The 27,518-nt window shown below is 37.2% G+C and overlaps 1 protein-coding gene and 1 non-coding gene across 3 annotated transcripts; one reads left to right on the top strand and one right to left on the bottom strand.

Moving 5' to 3' along the window:
* Window positions 1-5,598: 5,598 nt before the first annotated feature.
* Window positions 5,599-24,372, top strand: GCA (grancalcin). 2 transcript variants are annotated; one of them, XM_029225465.1, is made up of 8 exons: window positions 5,599-5,739; window positions 9,870-10,028; window positions 14,718-14,787; window positions 18,601-18,644; window positions 18,921-19,068; window positions 22,538-22,651; window positions 22,990-23,048; window positions 23,697-24,372. In XM_029225465.1, exons 1-8 carry the CDS (start codon window positions 5,713-5,715, stop codon window positions 23,721-23,723), a joined length of 648 nt encoding a protein of 215 aa, XP_029081298.1. In that variant the 5' UTR covers window positions 5,599-5,712; the 3' UTR covers window positions 23,724-24,372. The 2 variants fall into 2 exon arrangements, with proteins under 2 accessions (XP_029081298.1, XP_029081297.1); XM_029225464.1 differs by lacking the exons at window positions 22,990-23,048; window positions 23,697-24,372 and having other exon boundaries at window positions 22,538-22,797.
* Window positions 15,932-16,040, bottom strand: LOC114897401. Its single transcript, XR_003794118.1, has one exon. It is a non-coding gene; the product is annotated as a U6 spliceosomal RNA (small nuclear RNA).
* Window positions 24,373-27,518: the final 3,146 nt, after the last annotated feature.

Below are 27,518 nucleotides of genomic sequence, written 5' to 3'. Positions count from 1 at the left end.
GTTTCTTGTATTTTCTCCATTCTGTTTCCAATATTTTGGATTTGATAGTAAAATGATTTACTATCATTTCTCTGAATTCTTTTTCAGGTAGGTTGCCTATCTCATCTACATTTATTTGATCTTGTAAGCTTTTACCTTGCTCCATCATCTGTAACATTTTTTTTGTCTTTTTTTATTTTTTATGGGTGGTTGTTTGACCTGAGATGTCCAGCACTGGAATTTGCAGGCAGTTGGATAGAGCTGGGTCTTGGTGCTGAGATGAGGACCTCTTGGAGGCCTCACTCTGATTGATATTCCCTGGGGTCTGAGGTTCTCTGTTAGTCCAGTGGTTTGGACTTGGAGCTCCCAGCACAGGAGCTTGGGCCCGACCTCCGGCCTGGGAACCAAGATCCCACAAGCTTCATGGCACAGTGAAAAAAAAAAAAAAAAAGGAAGAAAGAAAGAAAGAAAAAAAGGAGGAGTACAATATCAAAGAATAAAAAACAAAATAAAATTAGAAAGATAGAAAATATATTAGGAAAAATAAAAGTATAATTGAAACGACTGCCACAAGGAAAAAGGTTGGGGGGGGGGGGGAGGGGGCAACAAGCCAAAAGGAGAGATCACTAACAAAGTATAAAGAATAAAATAAAATTAGAAAAATAAAAGATTTATTAGGAAAAATAAGAATATAAAAGAATCAACAACAATGAATCAACAAGGTAAAACAGAGCCCCAGTCTAAAAGAGGAAAAAGTAAAGGAAAAAAAAATAAAGAAAAAGCCTTGGCAATGGGTGCGGAGTTTAGCCGGGGGTAGGGGTTTGGGGGTGGGGGTGGGGTGGGGTGGAACTCAGGCAGGGGTGGGGTTTAGGCTGGGGTGGGACCTTTGCGGGTGGGGAGTTGACGTTTGAGCGTGGGGCGGGGCCTCTGTTAGGACCTGCTGAAGAAGGTAGAGGCAGCACATTGAAATGAGGGCATCTAGAGGGTGGAGTTCTGGAGTTTGCAGGTAGGGCCCTGAGTGAGGGTGTGTGGGTGGGATGTAAGCCCAGCTCATTGGAGGGGGTCTCCGAGTGTAGAGGTGGGGCCCTGGGTGGGGGTGTAGGGGCGGGGCTTGGGTTCTGCACAGCAGGAGGGAGGCTCCGAGGGCAGAGGATTAGGCCCGGGAGCCCAACAGGCTTCCCCATGCCTGAGTGGACAGGGAAAGCACTGGCCCCGTTCCCTTCTGTTCCTTACGACCTGCCGTACCGTCTCCCCCAGTGTCTCCCCCGTCGCTGCTGGACCCCTAACCGTGGGTGAGTCCCACTGGGTGTAGGAACTCCTCCCCTCCCCCAGCTTCCCCTCAGGGGTCCCGGAGGTCCGACCTTTATTTTTGCTCCCCGTTCCCTCCCTCAGGACCTGCACAGCTGGAGGGAGCCTAGGTGGGCAGAGGATCAGGCCCCGGATCTCAACAGGTTCCTGGGGGTCCGAGTGGGCAGGGGAAAGCTCGCCACGCTCCCTTTTGATCCTCTGCCCTCCCAGTGGTTCCCCAATTTCCCCCTTCGGGCGTGGGATCCCTTCCCCTCCCCCAGCCGCCCCTCAGGGGCGCCTGTCCCGTCCCGCCTCCACTTCTCCTCCCCCTTCACTCCCCCCATGCCCCATGTCCTACCCGGTCGCTGGGGGTTCCTCCCATCCCCTTAGGTGTCCGTGGTCCCTCACCGGTGCCTGGTAGGTGCCCTAGTTGTGAGGAGACGTGAATTCCACATCCTCCTAATATGCCATCTTGATTCCGCCCCTAAAATTGTTTTTTATACATTACATTTTCATAAGGTGATATTGTTCATACAGTGCTCACTGAATCATGGAGCAAATTTTCATTACTATTACCGTTGGGCTGCACTACGCAGCCCTGCAAGCCCTGTACTTAACCAGTTTCAAGACGGAAGAAAGGGCCCGGAGTCAGCAACAGAGACATCAGTGGTTTATTGGATGGGGGAGCTTAGACATCTGAAGCAAGGTCCTGGAGCGACACCCCTCCATGTGTGGGGGACAGTGGGAGGACATGGGGCAGTCTTTGCTCCGGGGACAGTGGGTTACCAATTATAGGGGGAATTGACATCAGGTTGGCTCATTGGTTACCAGGAAAACCAGCAGAGGAGCACGCCTCTCACTGCCCCTTTGATAAGCTATCACTGTGGCTAAAGTAACAGCGATTAGCTAAGGCCTGGGGCAAGTATGTGGGGAGGTTAGTCAGGTGAGTAGGGTGTAGGTGAAGCAGGCCTGGTCAAGCAGGGGATGTACAGAGACCAAGAGAACAGCCATCTTGGGTGGCCTGATCATACAGTTACTTTAAAAAAATACTCTTTATTGACTTATTGTAAGTTCCTATACTAGAAAATTTATAATATGAAATACTAGGTTTAGAGACAGAGGTACAGCAGACTATAGTGTAGAAAATCCTTTCTGTATCTCACATGATAGTGTATGGGAGGTAAAATCAATTTCCCTTTACCCTTCTGAGTTCTTGGCTGAGATCTCTACGACAAAAAACAGATGAACAAGAGAAAAAAAAGCCCAGAGGTTTATTAACACGAATCCTCATGTATGCATAGGAGATACCCAGAGAAAAATGAATAATTCTCAGAGGTGTCTTAGAACTTCAGCTTAAATACCATCTTCAGCTAAAGAGAAAAGAAAGGTGTGGGGAAACTAGCTACGGGGAGGTTACCAGGAAAAGAAAGATAAACAAACATAAGATTTGTTATGCAGATTTAAGTCCCTGCCTTCTTTATTGATAAGGGACTAAACTTGTCTCAGAGTATTCATTTCTGTCCTTGGTAGAGAGGGGAAGAGGGACCCTTTGGTCCTGTTGTTAGGCAATTGGCGAGTAGAGAGCTTTTCTTGTATCTGTTTCTTCTCAGTTGCCTTCAGTTTAAAATAATCCTTATGCCAAAGTGGCATATTTTGGGGTGGCATATTCTGCTACCCTTCAGTAGGAACTTCCCTGCGTAGTTCTTTCTCTAAGAAAGAGACACATTGCCTAGAACTTCAAAGGATCAGATATTTTATCCTACTTGCAAGCTAACAAGTAGCCTGCCACAATTTCATAGAAGTTGACAGAAGGCATGAGATTCCTCTGTCAGAGACAAAGAACTTTGTTACTTACAGCACAGGCAGCATGAGCTTCAGGTTCTCATGCATTCCTTTTGCTCCCAAGTTCCACTGAGTGAAATGGAGCTCCTAGGTGGGTGATGCAGAAGCAGTGGGTTTGAATCAGCATGAAGGAACTCTAAGCTTAGGAAAGTCCTGCTAGCAAACCTAAGCAAACTTTGCCCTGGAAGGAGAAATTAGCTTTGCTATCTTGCAGCAAATCTTCTCTCTGCCCTTGAGGAAAATACAATCCCTATCTTGAAACCACATGTGTAGAAATGCAAGGAACCCATGGAGTTTTGAAAAAAATGTAATGCATCGGTAAGGCTAGTATGATGAAAAGAAGAGGCACAAAAATTCTGACCAGAGATTTAGACTAAGATTGTAAATGTAAAACACTTGATCCTCTCTGAGTATTTCTTTGAATACGCAGTTAATCAATTAGAATAAAACTTCGCAATGATTTGTTTTGCTTTGTAATGCTTTATCACTTGATGCTTTAATGAGTCAAATGTTCTTTCCTCTTATCAAATAGGTTTTACCATCCCCCTTTATTTATTTATGCCAATAATTTAACCTCACTGGCTAAAGTATTTCTTATTGTGTTAGGGGAACCAATGCACATTTTGTCAAGAGTGGCTTGTACCTTAGCAATCTTCCTTTCTATCTCTTCCTGAGAAAATTAGGTTTCACAAAGTTCAACAGGTTCCTCCTCTGTAATGTAACTGACCAACAGTTACTCAGCTTTGCAAGGTTGATTTCCTCTGCTAATAGATGACACTTTCTTCCACATCCTTATTTTTAAGAAACATTTTAGTAGTTGTCTTATTCTTCAGAGATAACTCAAAATAATATCATTATGGTCTTTTTGTTTGTTTTTAAAATAAGTCTACAGCTGTCCGGTCACTGTGTGTGTCCTGTCCTTTTCAAGCTGGAGCTACAAAATTCATTTGAGCTCCAGAGAAAAGCAGAACTGTCAATGACTATTACTTAATAAATCAAAGTAATTGAGCGTTTAACTTTGCACCGAGTGATTAAAAACCAAGCTGTTCCTCGGTGGATATTGTAAGGCCAACTGGCCCGAGGCAGGGGAACACAATCAGATTCACAGGTTGCATCAGACCGAAGTTCTCCGGACCACCCAGTTCCAGAAACTGCCCTGAAGACATTCCGGACCACCCAGTTCCAGGAACTGACCTGGGGACTTTGAACCCAGCCCAGCCTTCCCGCCTTTCGAGGGGCGGGACTAACGGTCCCCCAGGATACCCAAAAAGACCACCAAATAAGGAATACCCTGCACCCTCCCAGATTCACCACACCCCTTTCCCTTCTTCCCCTATAAAATCTTGCCCAACCCTCGCCCGGGTGCGACTTCTCTGGCCCCTTTCTCTCGGACCAGTGAACCTCGCCCGCGAGCGCTCCCTAATAAAGCTCACTTGAAGCTTTCCTCTGCTTCGCGGTGCCGTTTGTTAAGATCCGACCTTACAGATATAATTAGGAGGCACAACTTAAAGAGTTTGCCCAAATGTTGAGTCATTTGTCGGGTTGCCAGATAATATATAGGATGCCTTGTATATTATCAGCGTGTAAACAGCGAATAATTTTTTTGGTGTAAGTGTATGATCCATGCAATGTTTGGGACATACTCATATTTTAAAAATTTCATTTTTTTTTTTAGAATAAAATTTAACTAGGGCTTCCCTGGTGGCGCAGTGGTTGAGAGTCCGCCTGCCGATGCAGGGAACACGGGTTCGTGCCCCGATCCGGGAGGATCCCACATGCCGCGGAGTTTCCGGGTGCGTGAGCCATGGCCGCTGGGCCTGCGCGTCCGGAGCCTGTGCTCCGCGGCGGGAGAGGCCACAGCAGTGAGAGGCCCGCGTACCGCGCAAAAAAAAAAAAAAAAAAAAAAATTTAACTGGACATCCTGTATTTTTATTTGCTAAATCTGGCAACTTCTGGTCACCATTTATCTAACAAACTATAATAACCTTTTGGTAAAACTTGGTGTCAAGAGAGTTTTAGCTCAGAAGCACTACCTTTGGAGTAGAGGTCAAGGTTTCATAGTTTTGATGATGTGACATCAACGCTACGGAAAAATAGATTTAAGTAACTCTTCAAGTTTTGAAATTCATAGATATGTATTCGGTAGCCCAGCTTCAAAAGAGTGGAGGTTAAAAGAAGTCATGCACTTGCTGGTCTGGGTTTCTAAGGAGAAAAGAAACCGACCTACAGAGCCTTTCCAAAGAGGGTGGAAGTTACTGTTGCAAAGGGTTCTCGGTTTAGCGAGGAGAGAGCGCAAGACCCGAGCGAGTCAATAAAAGAGGAGTAGGAAAAGGCTGGCCGCGTGAAGCCAATCAGAGACGAGATGGATGGGACTAGCCTCGGGGGAGGGGCGGGCTTAGGTACTATAGGCTCCGAAGGGCCGGTCCCAGCCAATCCTAGCTGAGTAGGGCAGAGCTGGACGCCGGGGGGGTTGGTCTCGAGGAAGTGAACGGCGCGGCCGGCGAGTCCCGCAACCTCACCTTCACCTGCAGCTGTACCTCCGCTTTTCTCCCAGCCTGGCGGACGCTGACTCGGAGGGTGACGGTTGACGTTCGCAAGACTGTCATGGCCTACCCGCGATACGGAGGAGGGGTGAGTCCTGGCCGCTTCGGCGCGGCCTCTGCCTCCGCGGGGTGTGGCGCTCCGGCGGGCGGTGCCAACGTGCCGGATCCGCCTTCGGTCGGTCCCTGCTAACTTCGCCCGCCTCTGGTACTCGGCGGCGCCGGGACTTCGCGCCGTGTAGGAAACCGGGGCTGGGGCCGAGCGGGGAGCCGCAGGTGTTCTGGTCCCTGAGGAACCCTTAGACGAGTCCTTGTGGAGCCAAGGGTGTGGAGTGTTTTTAGAAATTTCTTCCCTGGAATGGAGGAACAAAGCATCCTTTTTCTTGTTCCAGTAATCTTTTGTGGTCCGCCCTCCGTCCAATCCTCCTAACCCCCTCCTCCCCGGTTTTGCTAGACATCCTTTTCCTGAATTTTTTGACCACTTCTTTTCTGTTCTCTATGTTGCTTATGAATAAATTAAGGTATGCTAAATGTCTCCTAATGTTTACTATTCTACCAAGGACAGTGTTCTTCTAGACTTTTGGGGCGGGGATGGGGGAGTGGGGAGGTGGAGAAGATTATACTTTCTTACGTAACTGTTTATCCTGCATCACTTTTGGGAGTTGGGAGTTGTGACTGTAGTATCCATTATGGTAACAGGAAATAAAACAAAATTTAAAATTTCAGTTTACATACATATTTTTATTTTAGGTAAGTGTTATAGTGTGATCAGTATTTTCAAGCATAATGATATTTTAAGCATAGAAAGCTTATACAGATGAGGAAGAAATAGAATAAAAAATAAGTTCCAAGAATAAAAGGAAAAAGGTAAAATTTCTGAATGTTCCAGAAGAGCCTTTTCATTTCTCTTAAAAAAAAAAAAAAATGGGTAGGAGCAAGTATCAGGTCATTATAGTATGTAGATAGCAACGGATACTTTCCAAAGAGTGATGTAAGACATCATTTGTGAATGTCAAGATTTACAGTGTATTAGGCATTGCTTAATGCCTAATACATTTGACTTAAGAACGTCAAATGTCAACATAAACTGTGGGGAAAAGTATATAACTTTTCAACATTGTTTTAGGGATAGGGAAGCAAATGTTTGAAGAACACTGACATAAGGTACAGCTGGTATCCTGAGGTATGAAGTGGAGTTCTATGCAGCCTGTTGTGACTTATTACACAGTTTATATGTGCAGAATTCTCCAGGGTTACAGATTATATGATCTAGTTTAACCAAAGTAACCCTCACAAAATGGACAAGTAGTTGAAAATTTCTGGGACAAAACTAGGGATCAAAGATAATACTAAAGATTCAGAAGTGTGCAAAACTACATGAAAATGACATTGCTGACACAAGTCCAAGGTTTTCTTCAGTCGCATTACCAGGTCATGACAATGATGACCTAATGATCAGTTTTGATTCATTTGAAACTATTGGGAAGACAACTTGAAATATGAATTTATTATAAACTACTTTTCAGGGTTTACTTTGTAGGCTAGGGGTCTGAGTTTCCCTCCATGTGGGCCCTTCCACATGGGTCTTGAGCTTCTTCATGCTGGCCATGTTCTAAGAGAGAAACTAAAGCTGCCTGTCCTCTTAAAGTCTTAAGCCTGGAATGCATGTGGTGCAGTTTCTACCAGATAAAGCTGAAACAGGCCCAGCCCAGATTCAAGGGAGTAGAGAAAGTCTTTGCCTTTGCAGGGGAAAGGTTGCAAAGAATTTGCAACCATCTTTAATCTGGCCTCCACCAGGCTCTGACATTTTTGGATTTTGGAGAAGTTAATATTGCGAGACAGGAAGGAAAGGTAGATAGAAGGTTATTCCTAAGGCCAGGTTCTTCATATAATACTGCTTGCTTGACTTTGATTAAAAAACAAGTATGCTGAACCCTCCAGGCACACATGGAGATGCCACAGTAGAGGGTCTATAGCCAGTCTCCTGGCACCACCTCAACATGAGCTTTTTGCTAATAGGCTTATATTTAGTTTGGCCTCTCTTCCTAGAAAAAAGTTTTTTCAGTTTTCCTTCTGTGAAGCTTAAGGTGTGAGGGTCTCCAGTAAGCCTTAATTTCTTGGATATGCCCCAGGCCTTGATTGCCCTCCACGTCCTTGGAGGCCTTGGAACCAAAGTCTAGGCGTTTGTTTTTTGCCTCAGAGCAAAAGCTGCTTTGGGAATTTTGCTAATCCTTTTACCTCTGGGTCTAGACTTGTCCCCCAGTATTGGCCTGGAAGTTTCCCCGTATGAGTGAGGAAATTTTACCTTTTTCCTTTAATATTAAAAAATAATATTTTATGAAAATTTTTTTTGTGTGTGTGAAGATTGATCTTATCCTAGTTACCCTTATTAGAAATAGGAGGTTTTTTTTCCTTGGATCAATATTTGTAATTTATAGACTTTAGATACTTTTAGAAGGCCCATTTCATTTACATTTTTTTTTTAATTTTTAAACTTTATTTTATTTATTTATTTTATTTTTGGCTGTGTTGGGTCTTCATTGCTGCGCGCGGGCTTTCTCTAGTTGGGGAGAGCCGGGGCTACTCTTCATTGCGTGCGTGGGCTTCTCACTGCGGTGGCTTCTCTTGTTGTGGAGCATGGGCTCTAGGCACGCGAGCTTCAGTAGTTGTGGCTCGTGGCTCACAGACTCTAGAGTGCAGGCTCAGTAGTTGTGACACACGGGCTTAGTTGCTCTGCGGCATGTGGGATCTTCCCGGACCAGGGCTCGAACCCATGGCCCTTGCATTGCCAGGCGGATTCTTAACCACTGCGCCACGAGGGAAGCCCCTACATTTTCAAATGTATTGGTAAAGAGGTGTTCATAAGCATTTGTTAATATGTATTTTTTAATTTGAATTCTCTTTGTGGTTATATACACTTCTCTTTTTTATTCCAGAAACTGGCCTGTCCTTTGACAGTCTGTCTCTTTTCAAAGAATAACTTTTAAACAGTTACTTTTTTTTCAAATTCATTATATTGTTTTAATGTTTATTGTTCCCTTTCTTATACTTCATTGCTTCATAATCTAGTTTTTGATCCTTGAACACATTTCCTGGAGCTCCCATACTTTCTGCATACCTTTTGCCTTTACCATACATATCCCATGCTGCAGCTTTTCAAACTGCCACTAAAGGCTCCTACCTTTTGCCTTTTTCCCCCTCTTAGAATTCTTTTCTCTTTTTGCCCATCAATCTCTGCTTATTCTTCAAAGATGCAGATCAAGATTTTTGTTCCAAATGGAATAATGAACAATCTTGATACTTATTCCTCCTCCAGACTCATTAAAAATAGTGAGCAAAATATCTCTCTAAGATATAAAAAAATGTATACCAAGTTCCAAAGTGAAAAGAAGACAGTAACCAGAGCCATAGCAGGAAACAAACAGTATGTAGTCTCTGGGGTCAGCTTTATATTTGAATCATGATCTACTTCTTACTAGCCATTTGACCTTAACTAATTCAGGAAACCTCTTGAAGTTTCACATCCTCAACTGAAAAAAGGATAGTACTTTCATATCTCACTGAGTTGTTGGGAAATCAAATCACATGGTAGATGGAAAGTAGTTAGAACAGTACCGCAATATAAAAAGCTCTCAATAAACATTAGCTGAGTATTATTATTGTTGGTATTCTCGTTGTTGTTGTTCTTATTCTTATCAGTTTTGAAGAGGACTATTGTTGGAATTATCACTTTATTGTTCTGTTCATTGATATCTTGCTTTTTAAACAATAAATATTTTCTAGTGGAGGGGATGTTTCAGCCCTATGCATCTTCCCATGATTCATTCACAGCTCTGTTGTATTGTATTTACCATGTATTCTATGTATGTGTCTTTAGGTATACTACTTCTTAGTTTTACTCTAGGTGAAATTTTCTTGTATTTTTTACTTTTTGCTTCTTGTATTTTTTACTTTTTTAAAGTGTGCCTCATTCTTAGAGGCTAGAGACTTTTTTCTTTAACACTTTAAAACATGTTGGATAACATTTGTTGATGAGCTGAATTAAGTAATACAGGGCATCTCGCAGTTTGTAGCTAACAGCTTTTGTGATAATTTGGGAGCTTTCAGTAACTCGAGTTTTGCTTTTCAATGGACTTCTCATAAGTATTTTCTTTTAAACCAACTTCAGTGGATAATGGGTAATATTTGTATTAATAACCTTCTCCTTTTTCACTCTTGTAGCTTGGAAATTTTAGCAATCAGATGCAAATGGGACAGCCAATGCCAGGAACAGGGCCAGCTGTGCTCCCTGGTGGATACCCTGCATACCCAGCTTATCCGGACAGTTATTCCTCAGCGGGAGACCCCATGTGGACATACTTCACTGCTGTTGCTGACCAGGTAAAATCCTAAATATATAGCACAAATATCAGTTTTAAAAACTGATTGCAACTTAAAACAAATGTCAGCTCTTTTATTTAGTGTGTCATTTTAAATGTATATGAAACTTGCATTTTAAACTTATCTAGACTCATTTTCTTCTTGAGATCAGAGATGAGGGTAGTCATAATTATCTCATTAAAAAGTCTGTTAGTTTGATGTCTGACACGTTAGGAGTAACCAGGGTGGTGCGTGGAGACTGAGCCAGATAGGATCTGGGAAAAAGAGATCTGTATGTAAATCTCCTTGAGGAAGCTGGGGCAGAGTATCACAAAGGAGACTTGTAAATTATGGATGTTTCCGGGAGAGGCTTGATGATGGTAAAGCAAATCAGGAAAAGATAAAGGAAACAAGGCAGAACGAAGGGACAAATACCAGACTAATGAGCAGAGACAGAGATTCATACTTGGGTCTCAGTCACAGTCCATGTCTCTTTTCTTTTATAGTGGTCAAGAATGATTTATTGAGTGCATAGAATTTCATAGAAGTTTGATAACATTTTCCATTCATTATTCAATCACTTAAATGTTCACTAGGTCCCATATGCCTTTCTAGAAATAGAGGATATGCACAGAATTATTACATGTGGCAGACACTTTGTTTTGGCTACCCGAATTCCATTCAAAACCTCCTTTTCCCTTTTCACGTGTGGTAGCGGTTGGAAAGCCCTAATACCATCTCAGACACCTTTCTATAAAGGTAACCATGTGCCATAAGACTGGCCATTGAGATGTAGGTGTAATTTCTTTGGGATGCTTTCCTTTTCCAAATGAGGAACGCTTTCCTGGAACTAGTGTTGGCCCTTTCTCTGCCTTCATCCTACTGCCTGGAAAGGGGACTTGCAGTATGGAGGTGCTGCAGCCACATTGTGATCTTGAGGCAACAAGCTTGAGATAAAGGCCTATGGATGGGGAATGTGGAAACATGGAAAGAGATTGATGGCCGCATTAAGTTGCCACAGAGTCTTGTTCTGCATAGCCCCAGACTTCTTGTATAAAAACAATAAATATTGATTTGTTTAAGCCCCTTTTATAACATTTTCTAATTGTTTTGTAGTTAAATGCAATCCTAACTGTTGCATTATGCCACTCTTATCTGCAAGGAACTCTTAAGTATAATACTGGGAATAAGTATGTTATCTATAGCTGACTATATAATAAATCCATTTTATAAAATTACAACTTAAAACGTAAGAACCAGACATATATATTTAGAGACTTTTTTTGACTTAAGAACTATTTCATTGTAACAGTTGTCAACAATAATTTGCTATGATTGTACTATTTGATACTTTCCTTAAATTTTTCAGTCTTGTGCTTTTGAATAATTAAATTCCATAAGGACGTGGGCCTTGTCATATTGTCTCTTACCCAGGAGGCACTAGGATTATATTAGTCATTGAATGGATGCATAAACGATCTCATTTTCAATTTTTCATCCAAATATTTAGACAGTTCTCTTATATGATGAATTTTGTCTGGCCTTAAGGGTTCAAGTGTAGTATCAGATTTATACATTATGATCCTAGAACCTAGTTACCAAACTCACCTCTGCAGCTATATTCTTTTTTGATAGGCCTCATAATTAAAGATACTCTGAGAAATGTCCAATTAAAAGTTTCTGCAGTGTCCCTTTTTATAGGAGGATGTTTTCCTAACAGTAATGATTCAATCATCAATTGATTCAGGGAAATTCTGGTTAGTACGTTCATAAATACACACAGGCACACACACGTATACACACAGAAGTATCTTGATAATACCAACAACTTTAACTTCAATGTGCACACTGCTTGCATTTTTCCGCACAGCAGCTCTGTGAGGTAGGTCAGATGGATGTGCTCTTTTATTATAGATGAGTAAGTAGAGATTAAGATTGATTAGCCTAACAAATAGGACTTGAACTTGAATATCATTTCAAAATCTTGCTGCCTATCAGTTAACCTAACCAAGGGCAATTGATTTTTTGTTAATTATCTATCTAAAGCTCTTAATATTTAATTAGAAAATGCAGTTTTCTACCCCTAATGATAGGTAATTTAGTTGAGGGTTTAGATAGCTGATCACAATCCTCAGCTCAAACTGCCTGTAAAGAGATCCAAAATGATCACTTGGATTTTCTCCTTATAATTTAGGAAGACACTGCTTGTTAGTTAATTCAGATAACATGTTTTTATAAAATGTATGAAATACGAGTATGAAGTAGTGTACCAGGATAATGCTTTCTGATAGTGGTAAATAACTTTCAGCAAAGCTATTCAGGTTATTAGAAAAACTCCAAAATTCTATAAAAACGCATGCAAAATAGAATTTCATTCGTTAATTAGGTTTTAGATTTTTAAATTTAATCCATACTTGAATGAGAAATTGTAATAGTTTCAACCTTTTGAAATAGTAAATGAATATGGCTACAAACTGTCAGAAATGACTACAGTTTAGTGAAGAACCAAAGGAATTATCTACATTCTACCCAAACGCAAGCCACATGTGTAGTTCTCAAGCCTCCAAGTAATGCATTTTAAGGAGTAAAAAGAAATAGGTGAAATTAATTTTAATAGAATATTTTATCTAACCCAGTGTATCAAAAAAGATTAACATTTCAACATGTAATCATGTAAAACTTATTAATAAGATATTTTACTCTATGTCGTGGTTACTAAGTCTTGGAAATCTGGTGTGTATTTTACACTAACAGAACATCTCTGTTCAGACTAGGCACATTTAAGTGCTCGGTGGAATGTAGGGCTAGTGGCTTCTGTTTTGGACAACTCGGGCCTAGAGCACTCTCCCTCAGATGTCTGCATAGCTCGCTCCTTCACTTTCTTCAAATCTCTCTCAAAATTTGCCTGCTTTACCAAAAGGCTCTGCTTTACCATCTATGTCCATTGGCCTCCTCGCCGTACTCCACAACACTCCTTCTTAGCACCTTTACTCTGCTGTATTTTTTCCCTCAGCACTTACTACCATCAGATGTAATTTCTGCTTTACCGCCTCTCTCCCACCACTAAAATGTAACCTCTATGAAGGCGAGGAATTTGTTTTGGACACGGCTTGGTACTTAGTCCATTTAATGGTGCTTAAACGTGTTAGGTTGTTCAATAGATATATGTTAAATGGATGAATTTCTTATTCTTTCTAAATGGAACGTATCTGTTCATTTATTTCTCTGCATTTTCTTAGCATACTTGTTTTAATGATTGCTCTATAAAATTCTTTCATCCTGTATGAATTTGTTCTGAAACGGTTCATTCTTGTGGACTGTCTTTCTGAACATTAGATTTTTCCACATACTCTGGAATATTGGTTCCTTAAACTTACAGTGAGTGAAGTTTTTGTTTATTTATTCTCCTCACCCCTCCCCTAACCTTTTGTCCCCTTCCACGTTTCCCTTCCTCTCCCTGTGTCACCCTTCCGTACCTAGTGGTTTTGTGATTTTCCCCACCTAGATTGTGTCCAGAATCAGACTTCACTGAAATATAAAATCCTTTGCCTTGAGTTAAGTTGTTCTAATAAATACTTGGGTTTATTTTCCAGAAACAAGCAGACTAAAATACAATAAATAAACCAATACATACTTTAATATCTTAAAAATGTAAAACCGTCAGGTAAATCTAACAGGCTTGATAGACCGAAACAGGGTCAATATCAAGAGACAAATGAAGTGAATGATGCAAGCACAGGGTCAGATCCTTTGTTTAAAAACTGGATATTTATTCACAGAATTTTTGCGTTAATTTTTTTAATATCGCATTAAAACATTACTGTGACTACTGAGTTTTCTTAAACTTCCTTATATTTAAAGGTTAGTCTCTCACTTGCCTGATAATGTTTATAATACTCCTTAGAAGTGTCTATAATACTTCTTAGAAGTAGTTTGTAAAAGTTTTGTTTTTTTCTTGGGTTCTTACAAATTACATGTTTTAAATTTGCCTCCTTAATCCTTTCTCAGAGCTGTTGTTTTGAATTTGTGACAGTGTATGTGATGCTTCCAAGTAAATTACTCTTTATTTTTGTAGAAAATAGGATGAGGTACTGAAACATAATGAGAGTATTCAACCTGTTTCACTTCCATTGTGGTTACTTGTTTGTGATAAAAAATTTTTTTTTCCCATAAGAAGGTCAAACAAGAATATTTGGACAAAAAATCAGAGGGGACTCTAAAACTTTGCTGAGGTTAATGCTGTGGAGGAAAAAGATATTTTCTCTTCCCAGTTAAAGATTCAGTATCCTTTAGAAATAATCTCCTCTCAAAATGGGCATGAAAGGAAAGTGTTTGAGACCTCTCTGAACGCATTTTAGGCATTTTTCTAACTATTTTAAGTACAGGTATAATGATTCTCACAAGGTACTACTTTGCACTGTTATAGGACAGAGTGATTATGCTATTTTTCAGAAGTAGAGAATATAACTTTTATTTGAAATACCTGAATAATTTAATAGAATAAAATTTGATTGTGAAAAAAGTATTCATGTGCGATGTTCTCTAATGTGCCTTTGCTGTCAATAATTATCTCTATAATTTTGTAGTTGATAATAGAGTAGTATTTTGAAGATTGCATATTTATTGATCGGCCTAGAACAGTTAGTTAGCATTTTAGTATGCTTTTATACAGCTGATTTTATTAATCAGGTTATAATTATTTTGTAACAGGATGGTGAAGTGGATGCTGAAGAACTTCAGAAATGTTTAACACAGTCTGGAATTAGTGGAACTTTTTCTCGTGAGATCTTTTTTTTCCTCTGTTAAAATTGGACTAGGAAATTCATTTTCTAACTTTTTTGTTTCCATACTTAAAATATTAAAAAAATTTTTTATCACAGATATACATGCACATAGTTCAAAGAACCAAATAATTCTGCAAAGCTTGTTGTGAAAATACTGTTCAGCATGCATTCCTCTCTCCCCAATGTTAACCACTCGCAGAGAAAATCTCTTTAAAGTTCTTCAGCTAATTCTTTTGAAATTTGCCTCCATATCTCAAAATAGCATGCCTTTATCACTATGGATTTTCACTTTTAATGATCATCAATTATTATGTCCTGCGGTGGGTGATGAGGATGTAACCCTCTCACCTGTGTCCCTGTACTCTACACAGGAGCTCCCTCATCCATCTGCTGTTAAGTAATTTTCATTAGCTCACTAATCAGTATTTGCCTTATTGTTACTATCTAAATGCTCTTCCTGAGTCTTGTAATAATATATGATTAATTTTTCTTTTAATGTAACTTTTTGCTTTTTCTGAAATTAATCTTCATCCAGGAGCTTTCTGTTGTGCTTCGTTTTCTGTGCATAGCTGTCATGCTTGCACTCCTGGAGCCCTTTCTTCTCTCTCTTGAGTTGGATCTCCCCTTCATTCCATCCCTTGTTGTCATTTTAAATTCGATAAAATATATTGAATTAGCTTCTTAATAAAAGTGCATGGGAGGTAAATTTTTTGAGACTTTCTCTGAAAATTCTTTCATTCTATTCTCAGAATTAAGTGATTGGCCAGGTATAGAACTCCAGATTACAAATCATTTTGACTTAGAATTTTAAAGGTATTGCTTCATTGTTTCCAGCTTCCATTGTTGCTTTATCTTTTTGTTTCCTGCCTGTATGTCGTTTGTTATTACTGTGTGGAGGCTTGTGAGATCTTCTCTTTGTCCCTAGTCTGAAATGTCACAGTGCTGTGCCTGGTTGTGTGGGGAATGCAGTGGGCACTCCTAATCTGGAGACTCATTTGCATTAGTTCAGCGCTGTTTTCTCCATTTTCTCTTTCTGGAATGTGTCTTTGGACTGGGTCACTTTTCTTACCTTTTCTCTCCTACCTCTTATTTTCCTCTACTTTTGGGGAAATTTCCTCAACTTTATTTTCTTTTTCTTTTTTAACTATGGGACGCTTCACAGAACAAACTTGCGTGTCATCCTTGTGCAAGGGCCATGCTACTTTCTGTGTTGTTCCAATTTTAGTATATGTGCTGCTGAAGCGAGCACTCAACTTTATTTTCGAAACCTTCCATTGTGTCTTTCATTTCTCCTATCACGTTTTTAAAATCCAAGAGCCTTTGTTCTTTTTTCATGAATGCGATGTGTTTCCTTATCTCTCTGAGATTGTTAATGTATTTTTTTTTAAGCTTTTTTCTTCCTACATAACCTGCTTCCTCCAGTTTTTTTTTCCAGGTTGTTTGTTTGGCTGTCTTTCATGTTAGGTGCTTTTCTCAGGTGTCTGATGATCCTAGCTTGCTCATATTTAACTAAAATGCCAGTTAGAAGCCCTGAGAGCCAGGCTGGGTGTTGACTGTAGACTTCAGAGTCTGGTGGTTTGGCTGGGCAGTGTGTCCTCCAACACTGGGTATCAGGATCTTTCGGGATTTCCTTTGGGGCTGGTTGTCCAGTTGATCTTCTGTCTGGAGCGGAGGAGGGAGGACTCATCAGGGTTCTCAGTCTTTTGTAAATTGTCATTGAATTTCCTTGTTTTAGTAGATAGCCCTGTCCTCAGCTGTGCCTGGTTTCCTGCAGTGCACAGTCCCCTCCAGAGGATAAAACCCCAGATGTCTACTGGCGTGGGAGTAGACAGGGTAGCCATCCACGTAGCTGAAGCAAGGAGGGGATTTGGGGCTCTAAAGGCTCCTTAGATAGACATTCAATCAGTCCTTCAGTTTTTGTCTCTACATTCACACCCATTTTCAGAAGTACTGCCAGTTCTTAAACGTTTGGAGTCTCCTCCAAGATAACCAGGCTGCTTCTCAGGTTGTCTTATTGCAAGTTCAGGAAGCCACTTTCTCAGATCTAGGTTGTCAACATAGGTCCACCTACTTTTCCAACTTGCAAAATTTTATTCCTTTGTTTCCTCTCTCATTCTCTTTTTCTCTAAAGGATTACAACTTCTAGAAATTCAGCTTAATTCTGTCCATTCTAATGGGGTGTGGGGAGAGAGGGAAAATCTGTCAACTTTCCTAAAAATTCTCTCCCTCCATTCTTCGTCAGATATTTAATCTTACATATACTTGGTCCTATTTTGAGATTGATTGAAGGTCTGCTTATTTGATGACTCAATTTTTGTCATTTATTATCATCTATTCAGATTCTCCCACTTAATGAATGTGTGCCATGTTAACTTTAAGGCAAAACAGATGTCATTTACTTGACAACATGATGGAATGCCATTCCAGAGATTTCTCCCCCTCCTTGCCTGAGTAGTTTTCGTATGAAGGAGCACTGGGCTCCAATCCTGACTCTTCCACCTGTTAGCTAGTGAACGTGGGAAACTTTATCTTTCTGGGCCACAGTTGCTTTATTTGTAAAATTGGGGCTAGGATAGGTTTGGCATGTTTATGTGAAATCAAAAACACACACTACCTGGCTCATAGTAAATGCTATTCACTGTCAGTTGAATTGTCAGTCTGAAAATACTGTAACCACCTATTCTAACATTGACACCAAACATGCAAAGAAAGTGCTTTTAACTTTTGGATTGTTTTATAATTTTCTTTAATGGGTCTAAAATTTAGCTGAAATAGTTTTTTTCTTTATAAAAATTTCAAAATATTTTATCAAATAGCATAAAGTAAAATAATTTTAAGCATTTTTATTTATTCATTCATTTATTTTAACGAGCTACTAGTAAGAACTTTGTAAACTTGACTCTACTGACATATCTCCTTTATCAGGACTATGTGTAATTAGTCTTGAGATAAATCAGCATGCTAGTTGAATGTAATTGTGATAAGGTTTAGAAAAATTAAGTTCTGCCTAGTGAGTCCTCAGTTATAGTTCTTTAAATATGAAGGTGTATTTCTAATAACCCCTGATTTTAAGATAGCAAACTATCTTGTTATCTTTATTTCTTCTTCTTTTCTTTTCCCCTCCCCTGAGAAAAAAACAGTGCTTTCAGTTCTGAAGCTCATCTTTTTCTTACTTGGTTGATTGCAGTAAACTACCAGATGGTTTATCTACATCCAGATCCATCTTACTTTACTCTCTAGTATGTTCTTTGTCAATTACTGTTTCTGAAATGGAAATTTTAGAATTGCCCCTCTGTTCCTTAAAATCCTTTAGTAACTTCCATTGGTCTAAAACTTTAGGGTGGCATTCAAGACTTTCATGACCTGGTCCTCATCTGGCTTTCTGAAGTCATTATATGCATATGCCTCTCCTTCCCATATACCCCAAGCTTTAACCAAATCTCTAACACTTTCAAGTTTTGTGATCTCAGCATATGACAACTTCTACTTAAACCTGACTTGGCATTTGTGTTAGGAAGACTGAAGCCCTCCTTTTCACTCGTTTAATTTTCAGTATTTTATAATTACTTATTTAATTACCCAAATCTCCTTACTAGATGTGAGTAGTATGAAGGTAGTAATTTTTATTTTAGTCTCTCTTTTATTTTATTTTATTTTTTTTACTATGCATGCCTAACAAAGTTTGTTCATTGGATGATTGTGTATGTTTGGCAATGTGTAAATGTTTTGTTTTGAAAACAGAAATTGTTGTAACTTTATATAAATAAAATCGGGCAGAATTTAATTCAAATAATAAATATGTTTTATAGCCTTCAGTTTGGAAACCTGCAGAATTATGATTGCCATGTTGGATGTATCCTTGACTAAAAATAGAAAATATTGGAATATAGAATATTAAGGCAATTGTTAGATATAAATGATCATAGTAAACTAGAGAGTTTAACAATACTTTGTAACATCCTGTTTGAATTCCATTCTTTTCCATTTTTACACAGAAATCTATTTATATGCTAAATTTGGCTAACTCTTGCAGAAGTGAACTTGAAAAGTTTTTAGTCAATTATTTGGAGTTTTGGGTCCGGGGAGATTCTTTGGTATCAAAACTTATTTTTGTTAATAAAACTATCAGAGAGATTACACAGGAAAAATGGGATTTAATGAATTCAAAGAACTTTGGGCAGCTCTTAATGCCTGGAAGCAAAATTTCATAACTGTTGATAAAGACGGAAGTGGCACAGTAGAGCGTCATGAATTGAATCAAGCCATTGCTGCTATGGGTAAGAATATTAAATTCTTTAGAATCGATCCAGGTCATCTTTGTTCAGATGAATATTAATTGTTTAAATTTGCTAAGTAATAAAAGGGTATATTATTTCACCAGCTGTTGTCCAATTTGATTTCAAGGTTATAGATACATTCTGATTTAAGACCTTTAACAAAACCATTTTATTTCTGAGTTTTCCAAAGATGATCTTTCATACAGTCTGGTTGATAAAACAATTTCTGAATTTCCTTTGTTGAGTATACTTAAATTTATTCTAATTGTTTGTACTCACTTACCATTTATATTGTATTCTTTTGTAACTTGGTAAGATCTCTAATTTGACAGCAAAGCCTTATCTCAATTACAGGTCTCCATACATAGTCTAGCTTTCTAGCAGTAAAACCTGTTTTTTTGGTTTTTCATCTTTTTTTTATGTAGTGTAGAACACACAGCAGACACCGGAAAACCTCAAAATGGGAAGTCTACATTTTAGAATATCTTAAAAGACTGTAAATTTATTTTTAGCATATCTCTGATAAGCTGAGGTTCTCAGTCTATTTTCTTTCAAAAAGTGATAATATAAATGGGGTTTAACTTGTTTACAGTTAATGCAATTTTAAGTAGTTTTCTTAATTGTATTTACTTTCGTGATTTTATTTACACTCATTTTTAAACAAAATTCTTTTGTAACAGAACTTTTTGAAAGATTTTATTTAACTTTCAGAAATCTGAACCAAGTGCAAATTACCTCAAATTCCAATTTAAAGTCAAAGCCATGATTAGTTTCGTTGTATCAATAGATGTTTTAATAGATGGTCATTTTAGGGACAGTCCTGGCCATATAAACATGTATAGTTCAACTATAGAGTCTTAATTCCTAATGAATTAAACTTGGTTCTTAATTCAGCACAGTGTTGGAAAATTAATATAACCAATTGCAAAAAAGAAAACCACCGAAGAGTTCACATAGGCAGTTGAGTGTAACAAAGAGGTATTCTGTATTTTTCAAATTTAAGGTCTTCAGATATATTTTAAGATATTCAAATTATTTTTGCTGAGAATGCTATGGAAAATCTTACGAGTTTTATCAGTCCCACATCCAGATCATAATTCTCTAATAGAAAGCTCAGGGCTTATTTGCATATAATTACATTAGTTTGCATATATGACTTCTATTAATTTATACCTTTCATTTACTTTTAGCAAGTTTCCTGGATTGTATTTCATTATAGCTACGCATAGAATTATCTTCTGTTGCATTTGTTTTTATTATTTTTCCCTTTGACTGGATTAATGTCTTTTGTCTAAATCTACTAATCCATTAATATATAAAGACAATAATTCTAGGCCAGCATTCTTCACAGTAAAGTGTACACATTCATTAAATACATAAGACAATCTCTAGGGGTGCAACAAGTGGAATATATTAATTTATATTTTTAATTACTTTTATTCCATTCTTTTTAAATTTTAGTTTTATATATACTTTAAAATGTAAATTATCAAATAGTAATTCATGTATAGAATTTAAAACTAAATGAATACACATATAATGGGAGTGAGTGATCCAAAACTTTTTACTCATAGAAGTACACATTCAAAAACTTTTGGAGTCCACTGGGCTAGACAATAAAGAACCAAGGAAATAGTAAGAAGACTGTGGTTAAGATGAAAATCTGTGAAGAAACAGAATAAGGGTTATAGGACAAAATGGAATAACATTTTCCTATTTCTCCCCCCTCTGAGTAACTATGTTGATTCTCAAATTTTCTTTGACTATAAAAGACACTTGTAAGCAATATAGTCAATGGGAAATATAGGTTTGAATGATAGCAAAGATCACTAATAACCTTTGCTTTGATTTTCTTTTTTTTAATAGATTTGTTTTATTTATTTATTTATTTATGGCTGTCTTGGGTCTTTGTTGCTGTGCACGGGCTTTCTCTAGTTGCAGCGAGTGGGGGTGCTCTTCATTGCAGTGTGCAAGCTTCTCATTGTGGTGGCTTCCCTTGTTGTGGAGCACGGGCTCTAGGCATATGGGCTTCAGTAGTTGTGGCTCGTGGGCTCTAGAGCGCAGGCTCAGTAGTTGTGGTGCACAGGCTTAGTTGCTCTATGACATGTGAGATCTTCCTGGGCCAGGGCTCGAACCTGTGTCCCCTGCACTGGCAGGCAGATTCTTAACCACTGCACCATCAGAGAAGCCCTCAATTTCATTCCCTTTTATGGCTGAGTAATATTCCATTGTATATATATATATATATATATACCACATTTTCTGTATCCATTCATCTGTTGATGGACAATTAGGCTGCGTACATGACATGGCTATTGTACATAGTGCTGCAGTGAACACTGGGGTATCATTCCTTTTTATGGCTGAGTAATATTCCATTGTATATGTACCACATTTTCTGTATCCAGTCATCTATCGTTGGACGTTTAGGTTGTTTACACGTCCTGACTATTGTAAATAGTGCTGCAATGCATATTGGGGTACATGTGTCCTTTGAGTTATGGTTTTCTCAGGGTATAGTAGTGGGATTGCTGGGTCATGTAGTAGTTCTATTTTTAGTTTTTTAGTGAATCTCCATACTGTTCTCCATAGTGGCTGTATCAATTTACATTACCACCAACAGTGCAAGAGGGTTCCCTTTTCACCACACCCTCTCCAGCATTTATTGTTTGTAGATTTTTTGATGATTGCCATTCCAAAGCAATCTACAGATTCAATGCAATTCCTATCAAATTACCAACGGCATTCTTCACAGAATTAGAACAAAAAATTTTACAATTTGTATGGAAACACAAAAGGCCCCGAATAGCGAAAGCAATCTTGACAAAGAAAAATGGAGCTGGAGGAATCAGCCTCCCCGACTTTAAACTATACTACAAAGCTACAGTAATCAAGACAGTATGGTACTGGCACAAAAACAGAAATATAGTTCAATGGTACAGGATAGAAAGCCCAGAGATAAACCCACACACATATGGTCACCTAACTTATGACAAAGGAGGCAAGAACATACAATGGAGAAAAGACAGCCTCTTTAATAAGTGGTGCTGGGAAAACTGGACAGCTACCTCCAGTCCTCCCAGAAACACCCAGAGCTCTGATATTCTTTAAAGAACTATAAAATTACAGGGTTGAAATATTGATGCATTAAAAAAACCTGTGACATACACTAGACCTTATTTCAAAATCAAAATATATTTTAAAAACACAAAAAGATAATTATTTTCTTTTTCCTAGCTATCGCTTTTTTACAAAGCTAGAATTGTGAGAATTATGTACCACTTCACTATTAGTAATGAAACCTTTGATCAATTTCAATTGGAATGTGTTTTGTTTCTAATGTATATTTTTATGTAATGAATTTTGAATGTTAATTTGTTTTATGACTTTATTAACAAGAATGCATTGTTCGTTGTGTTCTTTTGATGTTTAGTTTTGGAAGTTTTAATCTAGCAATCCCTTTTTCTAGGTTATAGGTTGAGTCCTCAAACATTAACTGCTATTGTTAAACGTTATAGCAAGAATGGCAGAATTTTCTTTGATGATTATGTTGCTTGCTGTGTGAAGCTTCGAGCATTGACAGGTATGGACCATTTATGGGTACAGTATCATGTAGCTTTTTTCTTGAATGGTGTCCCTCACTTTCTTCAGCAAGTTGATGGTATTATGTATTTTCCCCCTTTATTCACTATTAAATCTAATCAGAGCTTTAAGGCTTTAAAAATGTAGGATTATAAATAGTGAAAAATTGTTATAGCTCAGTTTTGGAAAGTTTTCTTCATATCTCAGTTGCCTGGGACATAAAATCACTTAAGATTTACTTGAGTATAAAATTATTCATTTTTTAGTACCTGGGGACACCAAGTATTTAAAACTATAGATTTTAAATTATAACAGAAAAAGTAATTTTTTTGTTTAAAGATTTCTTTAGGAGAAGAGACCACTTGCGACAAGGGGTTGTGAGTTTCATATATGATGATGTAAGTATCCTGTATTACACTTTTGATATTTATACTGTGTTCTCTATATGTTTACAGTTGTCAAAAAATTTAAGTGATCTCTGGTTTCAGTACTGGAAATAATATATTTTAGAGACCATATTCTTTATGTTTTTCAGCTTAACGCAAATGTAAGATTCAATTGTGGTAGAAATACCAATTTGACTTTATAGTAAACATAAAAATACTTTTAAATTTTATGACAGACTTTTGGCAGTTTATGTTCCAAATCATTTTTAAGGGCAAAACTACCATTGCTTTTATAAAGAGTAATTTACTTGTGATGGTCTTTCTTCTAAGAGAGATAGGAAATTTTCATCTATGATAGGTAATGGAACTGTTCATTTCTCATTTCAGATGGTTCCTATTAACCTGATTCCAAGTTTGTTTTGTTTTTAGCTGAAGGAGAGGTTATATTTCACATGTTCTTTAGTGTTTCAAGGTTTTGTTTTATTTTTGTTATGTAGGAATTATAGGGTCAACTTTACCCTACTAGTATAATACTGGTTTGAGTTACAAGGCTTAGAAACTCAAAATTTCTCCTGTCGTGAAAATGCTTCTGTAGAATATAATTAATCAAAACCAAAACCATTTTGTTGTTACCAGCTGGTGATTTTGCTTACGTATTAGTTTTTGCAGGGCACTATGGCAATTTGATAGTCTAGAATTTGAAGGCTGAAGAAATACTGTGAATTTCTCTGCTTGGAAGAAATGAACTGAACTACTTTGAATTAAAGCTTTTGGGGCTTTTCCATGTTCCTGTCTGTTAAATCTCTTCTCTTTCTATGTGTTTTTACTTTAGCTCACCATGCAAAACAGTAAAAGAGATGTTTTTGTAATATTTATATAAATTTATAACTTTAGGGATATCTGCATAATAAATATTGGTATATGATTAAGTGATATAAATACCTCTTAGTTTTAATTTTCTTTCTTACTTACAAGATAGATTATACAAGAAGCCAAATGATGAAAGCCTAGATAAAACTAATTTATACTTACCTGAAGGTTATAAATTATACTTGGAAATTTTGTTTGTAGTTGTTGGTATTTGAGGGTGAGCCAGAAGGGGAAGCCTAGATTTTGCACCATCTTTGTAATTGGGTTTGTTCTCTGATCACATAATCAGAGAACAGAAACTCATGAGTCTTTGCCTGTGAAGAAGAAAATTGTAGTTCCTAAAATTTTATCTTAAATCACCTTAGGTGAACCATAAATTAAACTATGGTGAAATAAAACTACAGGAGGCATTGTTTTTCCTTTTTAAATTTTTTGCACTATATATTTTTCTTCAATATGTTTTATTGTCTTCTGTGGAAAAAAATTCTTAATAAACATAACTTTTTTCTCTGCACTTTATAGGTAACCTAAAATGGCATCTTTTTCTAAATCTAGATTTTCTGGAAATGACGTATTTTTAATGAAATGTCAATATTTAAATTTGTCCTTTTAAACGAAATTGTTTATACATAATGCTGTTAACTGTTTAGAAAGTTTAAAAAACTCCAGTAATCTACCACTTTGTTTAAATGTTCAGAAATTATAAGTTTGACTTTCTTGACAACGTTAGCCAGTGATTTTGGCATTAGTAAACCAGTAAGTCTTTACCACTAGGTGTAATGTGGGTCCTAAGCATGGTAGGCATCATGGAAGCATTTTTGAGTGGTGTTACTACAAAAATTGCAAAGTGGAGTCACCAGGTCCTTAGCATTTAAGATTCCTGGTATAAGCTGCTGCAGTTAATCCAGTCCCTTTCTGGGCAAACACCCCAAAGTCTTTCTTAATGAAGTTTTAATAAACCACATATTTTTTTCTTACACTTTAACTGAATATCTTCCAGCTTAACGGTGCAAATGGCATAATCTTAATATGGCTCGTGACCAAATTAATAGTTTTTCATTTAAAAATTTTTCATTAAAAATGGAGGATGAATGGTAGTATCTTGAACAAAAACCTTTTATAAACTTTCACTTTAAAAAAATCCTAGAAAGGAAGTAATGTATATTCATGTTGATACTGATAATTTTATATAATTAGCTGTCAAATTCATTTGGTCAGCTTTATAAAAATGTGTGAATAAATAATCCATGTAATTTTGTCCTCTGGCTGTTAATTTTTTTTTCATGAACATATATTTGATAATGTGAGAGAATGTTAACTGAGTCATAAAAGATATCGAATTCTAATTAGAAGTGTTGTAGGAAAAAGCTAGTGTAAACACACTATATCATTCATGTTGAATAAGGGTGATACTATGACTCAGTAGCATGGAATCTTAACATCCGATTTATACAGGTGGTTGTTACTGTCCTATTCTGAGGTCAATTATAATTTTCCTTATTTGGATGCTCATAGTTGAGGTAAAACTTTTAAAATGGCTTGACATGACTCATATAAGTTTTGCCAAATGACACTTTGCGTTAGAACTTCTTCACACAATTCTCTAAGTCATCCTTTCCCAAAGGTGTTCCTATGACTTTTGGTCATAGGAGGTCTGTGAAGAAGGAGTTTCCATGACCAAATGTATTTGGGAAAGTCTCACCTTCCTCAGGGAGCTTAAAAAAGCCTAAGGTACAGGAAAATCTCATTTAATTTTATTTGACCCAGTTTTTTCCGAACTTTTTTTTTTTTTTAACCACAGAACCCTTCCTCTTAGCAAAACTAATGTTCCATGCCAATCCAGCCCAGTTGTCAGACAGTTCTTTTGCACTTTACATTAGATAGATAATTACATAAACATTAGCCTTAGAGAATATATTACTAGGATTTTTTTTGCTGAAATGCAATTCACATTTTTGATGCTTTAAAATAATTAAACAGACATCCATTACTAAGGTAAAAATTAAATAGTTTTACAGGGAGTATGACTGGAATATGAATATAGTTTGGTAGTTTGTACTGGTTAACTCATGCCCCAGTTTTCTTATGATGATGTAAATTATTGAATAATGTACACTCTTAATGTCTAAGTGCTTTTATTTATCCAATAAACATGTTTCCATGTCATTTTGAGAATTTTTTTAATAAACATTCAGATAGCTTGCTGTAAAGTTTTGCATCATACAAAATCTGTTACATATATATTATGAGATGCTTCAGTTCAAATAACAGTGCAGTAATTCACCTATGCCTAAAAGACTGCCAAATGATTAAATGTCAGGAATTACACTTCTATTTCGAGTGGCAGTTTACACATTTTAAATTACATCAAGGGGAGATTAACACTATTGGAATCTTAATTTGGTCCACTTTAAATGTTATTTCAAGGACTGCGCTCAATTGATCTATCAAGCATGAATTCAGAAACAGAAAGTAATAAAAAAAAGTCAAGTGATATGTTTATTTCCAGAAAAGGCATTTACCCTGGAAGAAAGTAAAATTTATCAATGTAGTTAAAATCTGTGTAATTAAGAGCATAAAAAAATTAATTTGTGATGATTTCTTTAAATATACAAATCAAGTTCACCTGTTATGGCGTTACTAAACGACAAACAAAAGAAATACTATTTGTTAGAAGTGTGCTTTTCTTTGTCCTTTTATGTTTGACAGACTCATAAATGATATGTTTTCTTTGTAGCAGTTTTCTGGGAAATTAATAGGAATAGATTTGTCAAAATCTGGTAAATTAAATCTAGTGAGTAAAATTCAATACATTTTTCAGGTTAGCATATTTTTCTTTTAAACTTTAAAATGCAACCATGGGTGTTTGATTACTTTGAAACTTGTATTAAAAGATCACATTTTTGTTGGTCTTAATCAAATCATTTTCATAGTAAGTTAAGCATTTTGAAATAAATGTACAATGCTAAGTTATCATCTAAGAGTATATCTTGACTTCATAATAATATTAGATGATACAAAGAAAAAATAAATATTTAGAACTTCTGTTATAGTGGTGAATGCAGGCAGGATTTTAAATGACTACTGTTCAGATAATTTGTAGTCTAGAATAAGATCAGAACATCACATATGTCCATATTGAATTCAAATTGTCCTGTAACTTAGAATTCTGAGCACAAAACTACTTGCCAGAAAACTGGGAAAGTTATGAAAAATGTCTCTGTCTCACTATCAGCTCAGTATTTGAATGCTGGGAAACCTGCGTTTTTGTTTCTTGCCATGTCTTTTTCTACTTATTTTAAAAAACATAAAGAAAAGAGCCTTATATTACTTAACATTCATTTTACCCATGTAGCTTGGTAATATGCAGCTTTGTGTATTACATTTTGAGCATTCAAAACTCAGATGTGCTTCTATATCTGAATATATAGTAAGTAGACCTTGGTGGCACTTCTATGCTACTATGATGTGCCACAGAGGGAATGAGTAGGCTCCTTGCCTATGTGCTACTTACGTTTTTAGGTGTGCCCCTTCTGCAACATCAGAGATGGTGGCAATTTGGAAATCTTACAGGGAGTGAGAAGAATTGGTCTAGGTCATTTAATACCTATA

The sequence above is a fragment of the Monodon monoceros genome, unplaced genomic scaffold (assembly GCF_005190385.1).
Source record: "Monodon monoceros isolate NGI ecotype Baffin Bay Population unplaced genomic scaffold, NGI_Narwhal_1 Super_Scaffold_16, whole genome shotgun sequence".
In the NCBI taxonomy this organism is placed as follows: Eukaryota; Metazoa; Chordata; class Mammalia; order Artiodactyla; family Monodontidae; genus Monodon; species Monodon monoceros.
This window is presented reverse-complemented; position numbering and strand designations above follow the sequence as displayed.

Excerpts from the sequence above, each read along its gene's own strand:
- GCA (XM_029225464.1), top strand. The coding sequence starts at position 5,713 with ATGGCCTACCCGCGATACGGAGGAGGG. Across the intron at positions 5,740-9,869 it reads ACCCGCGATACGGAGGAGGG|CTTGGAAATTTTAGCAATCA; the intron begins GTGAGTCCTGGC and ends TCACTCTTGTAG. Across the intron at positions 19,069-22,537 it reads TCAAGCCATTGCTGCTATGG|GTTATAGGTTGAGTCCTCAA; the intron begins GTAAGAATATTA and ends CCCTTTTTCTAG.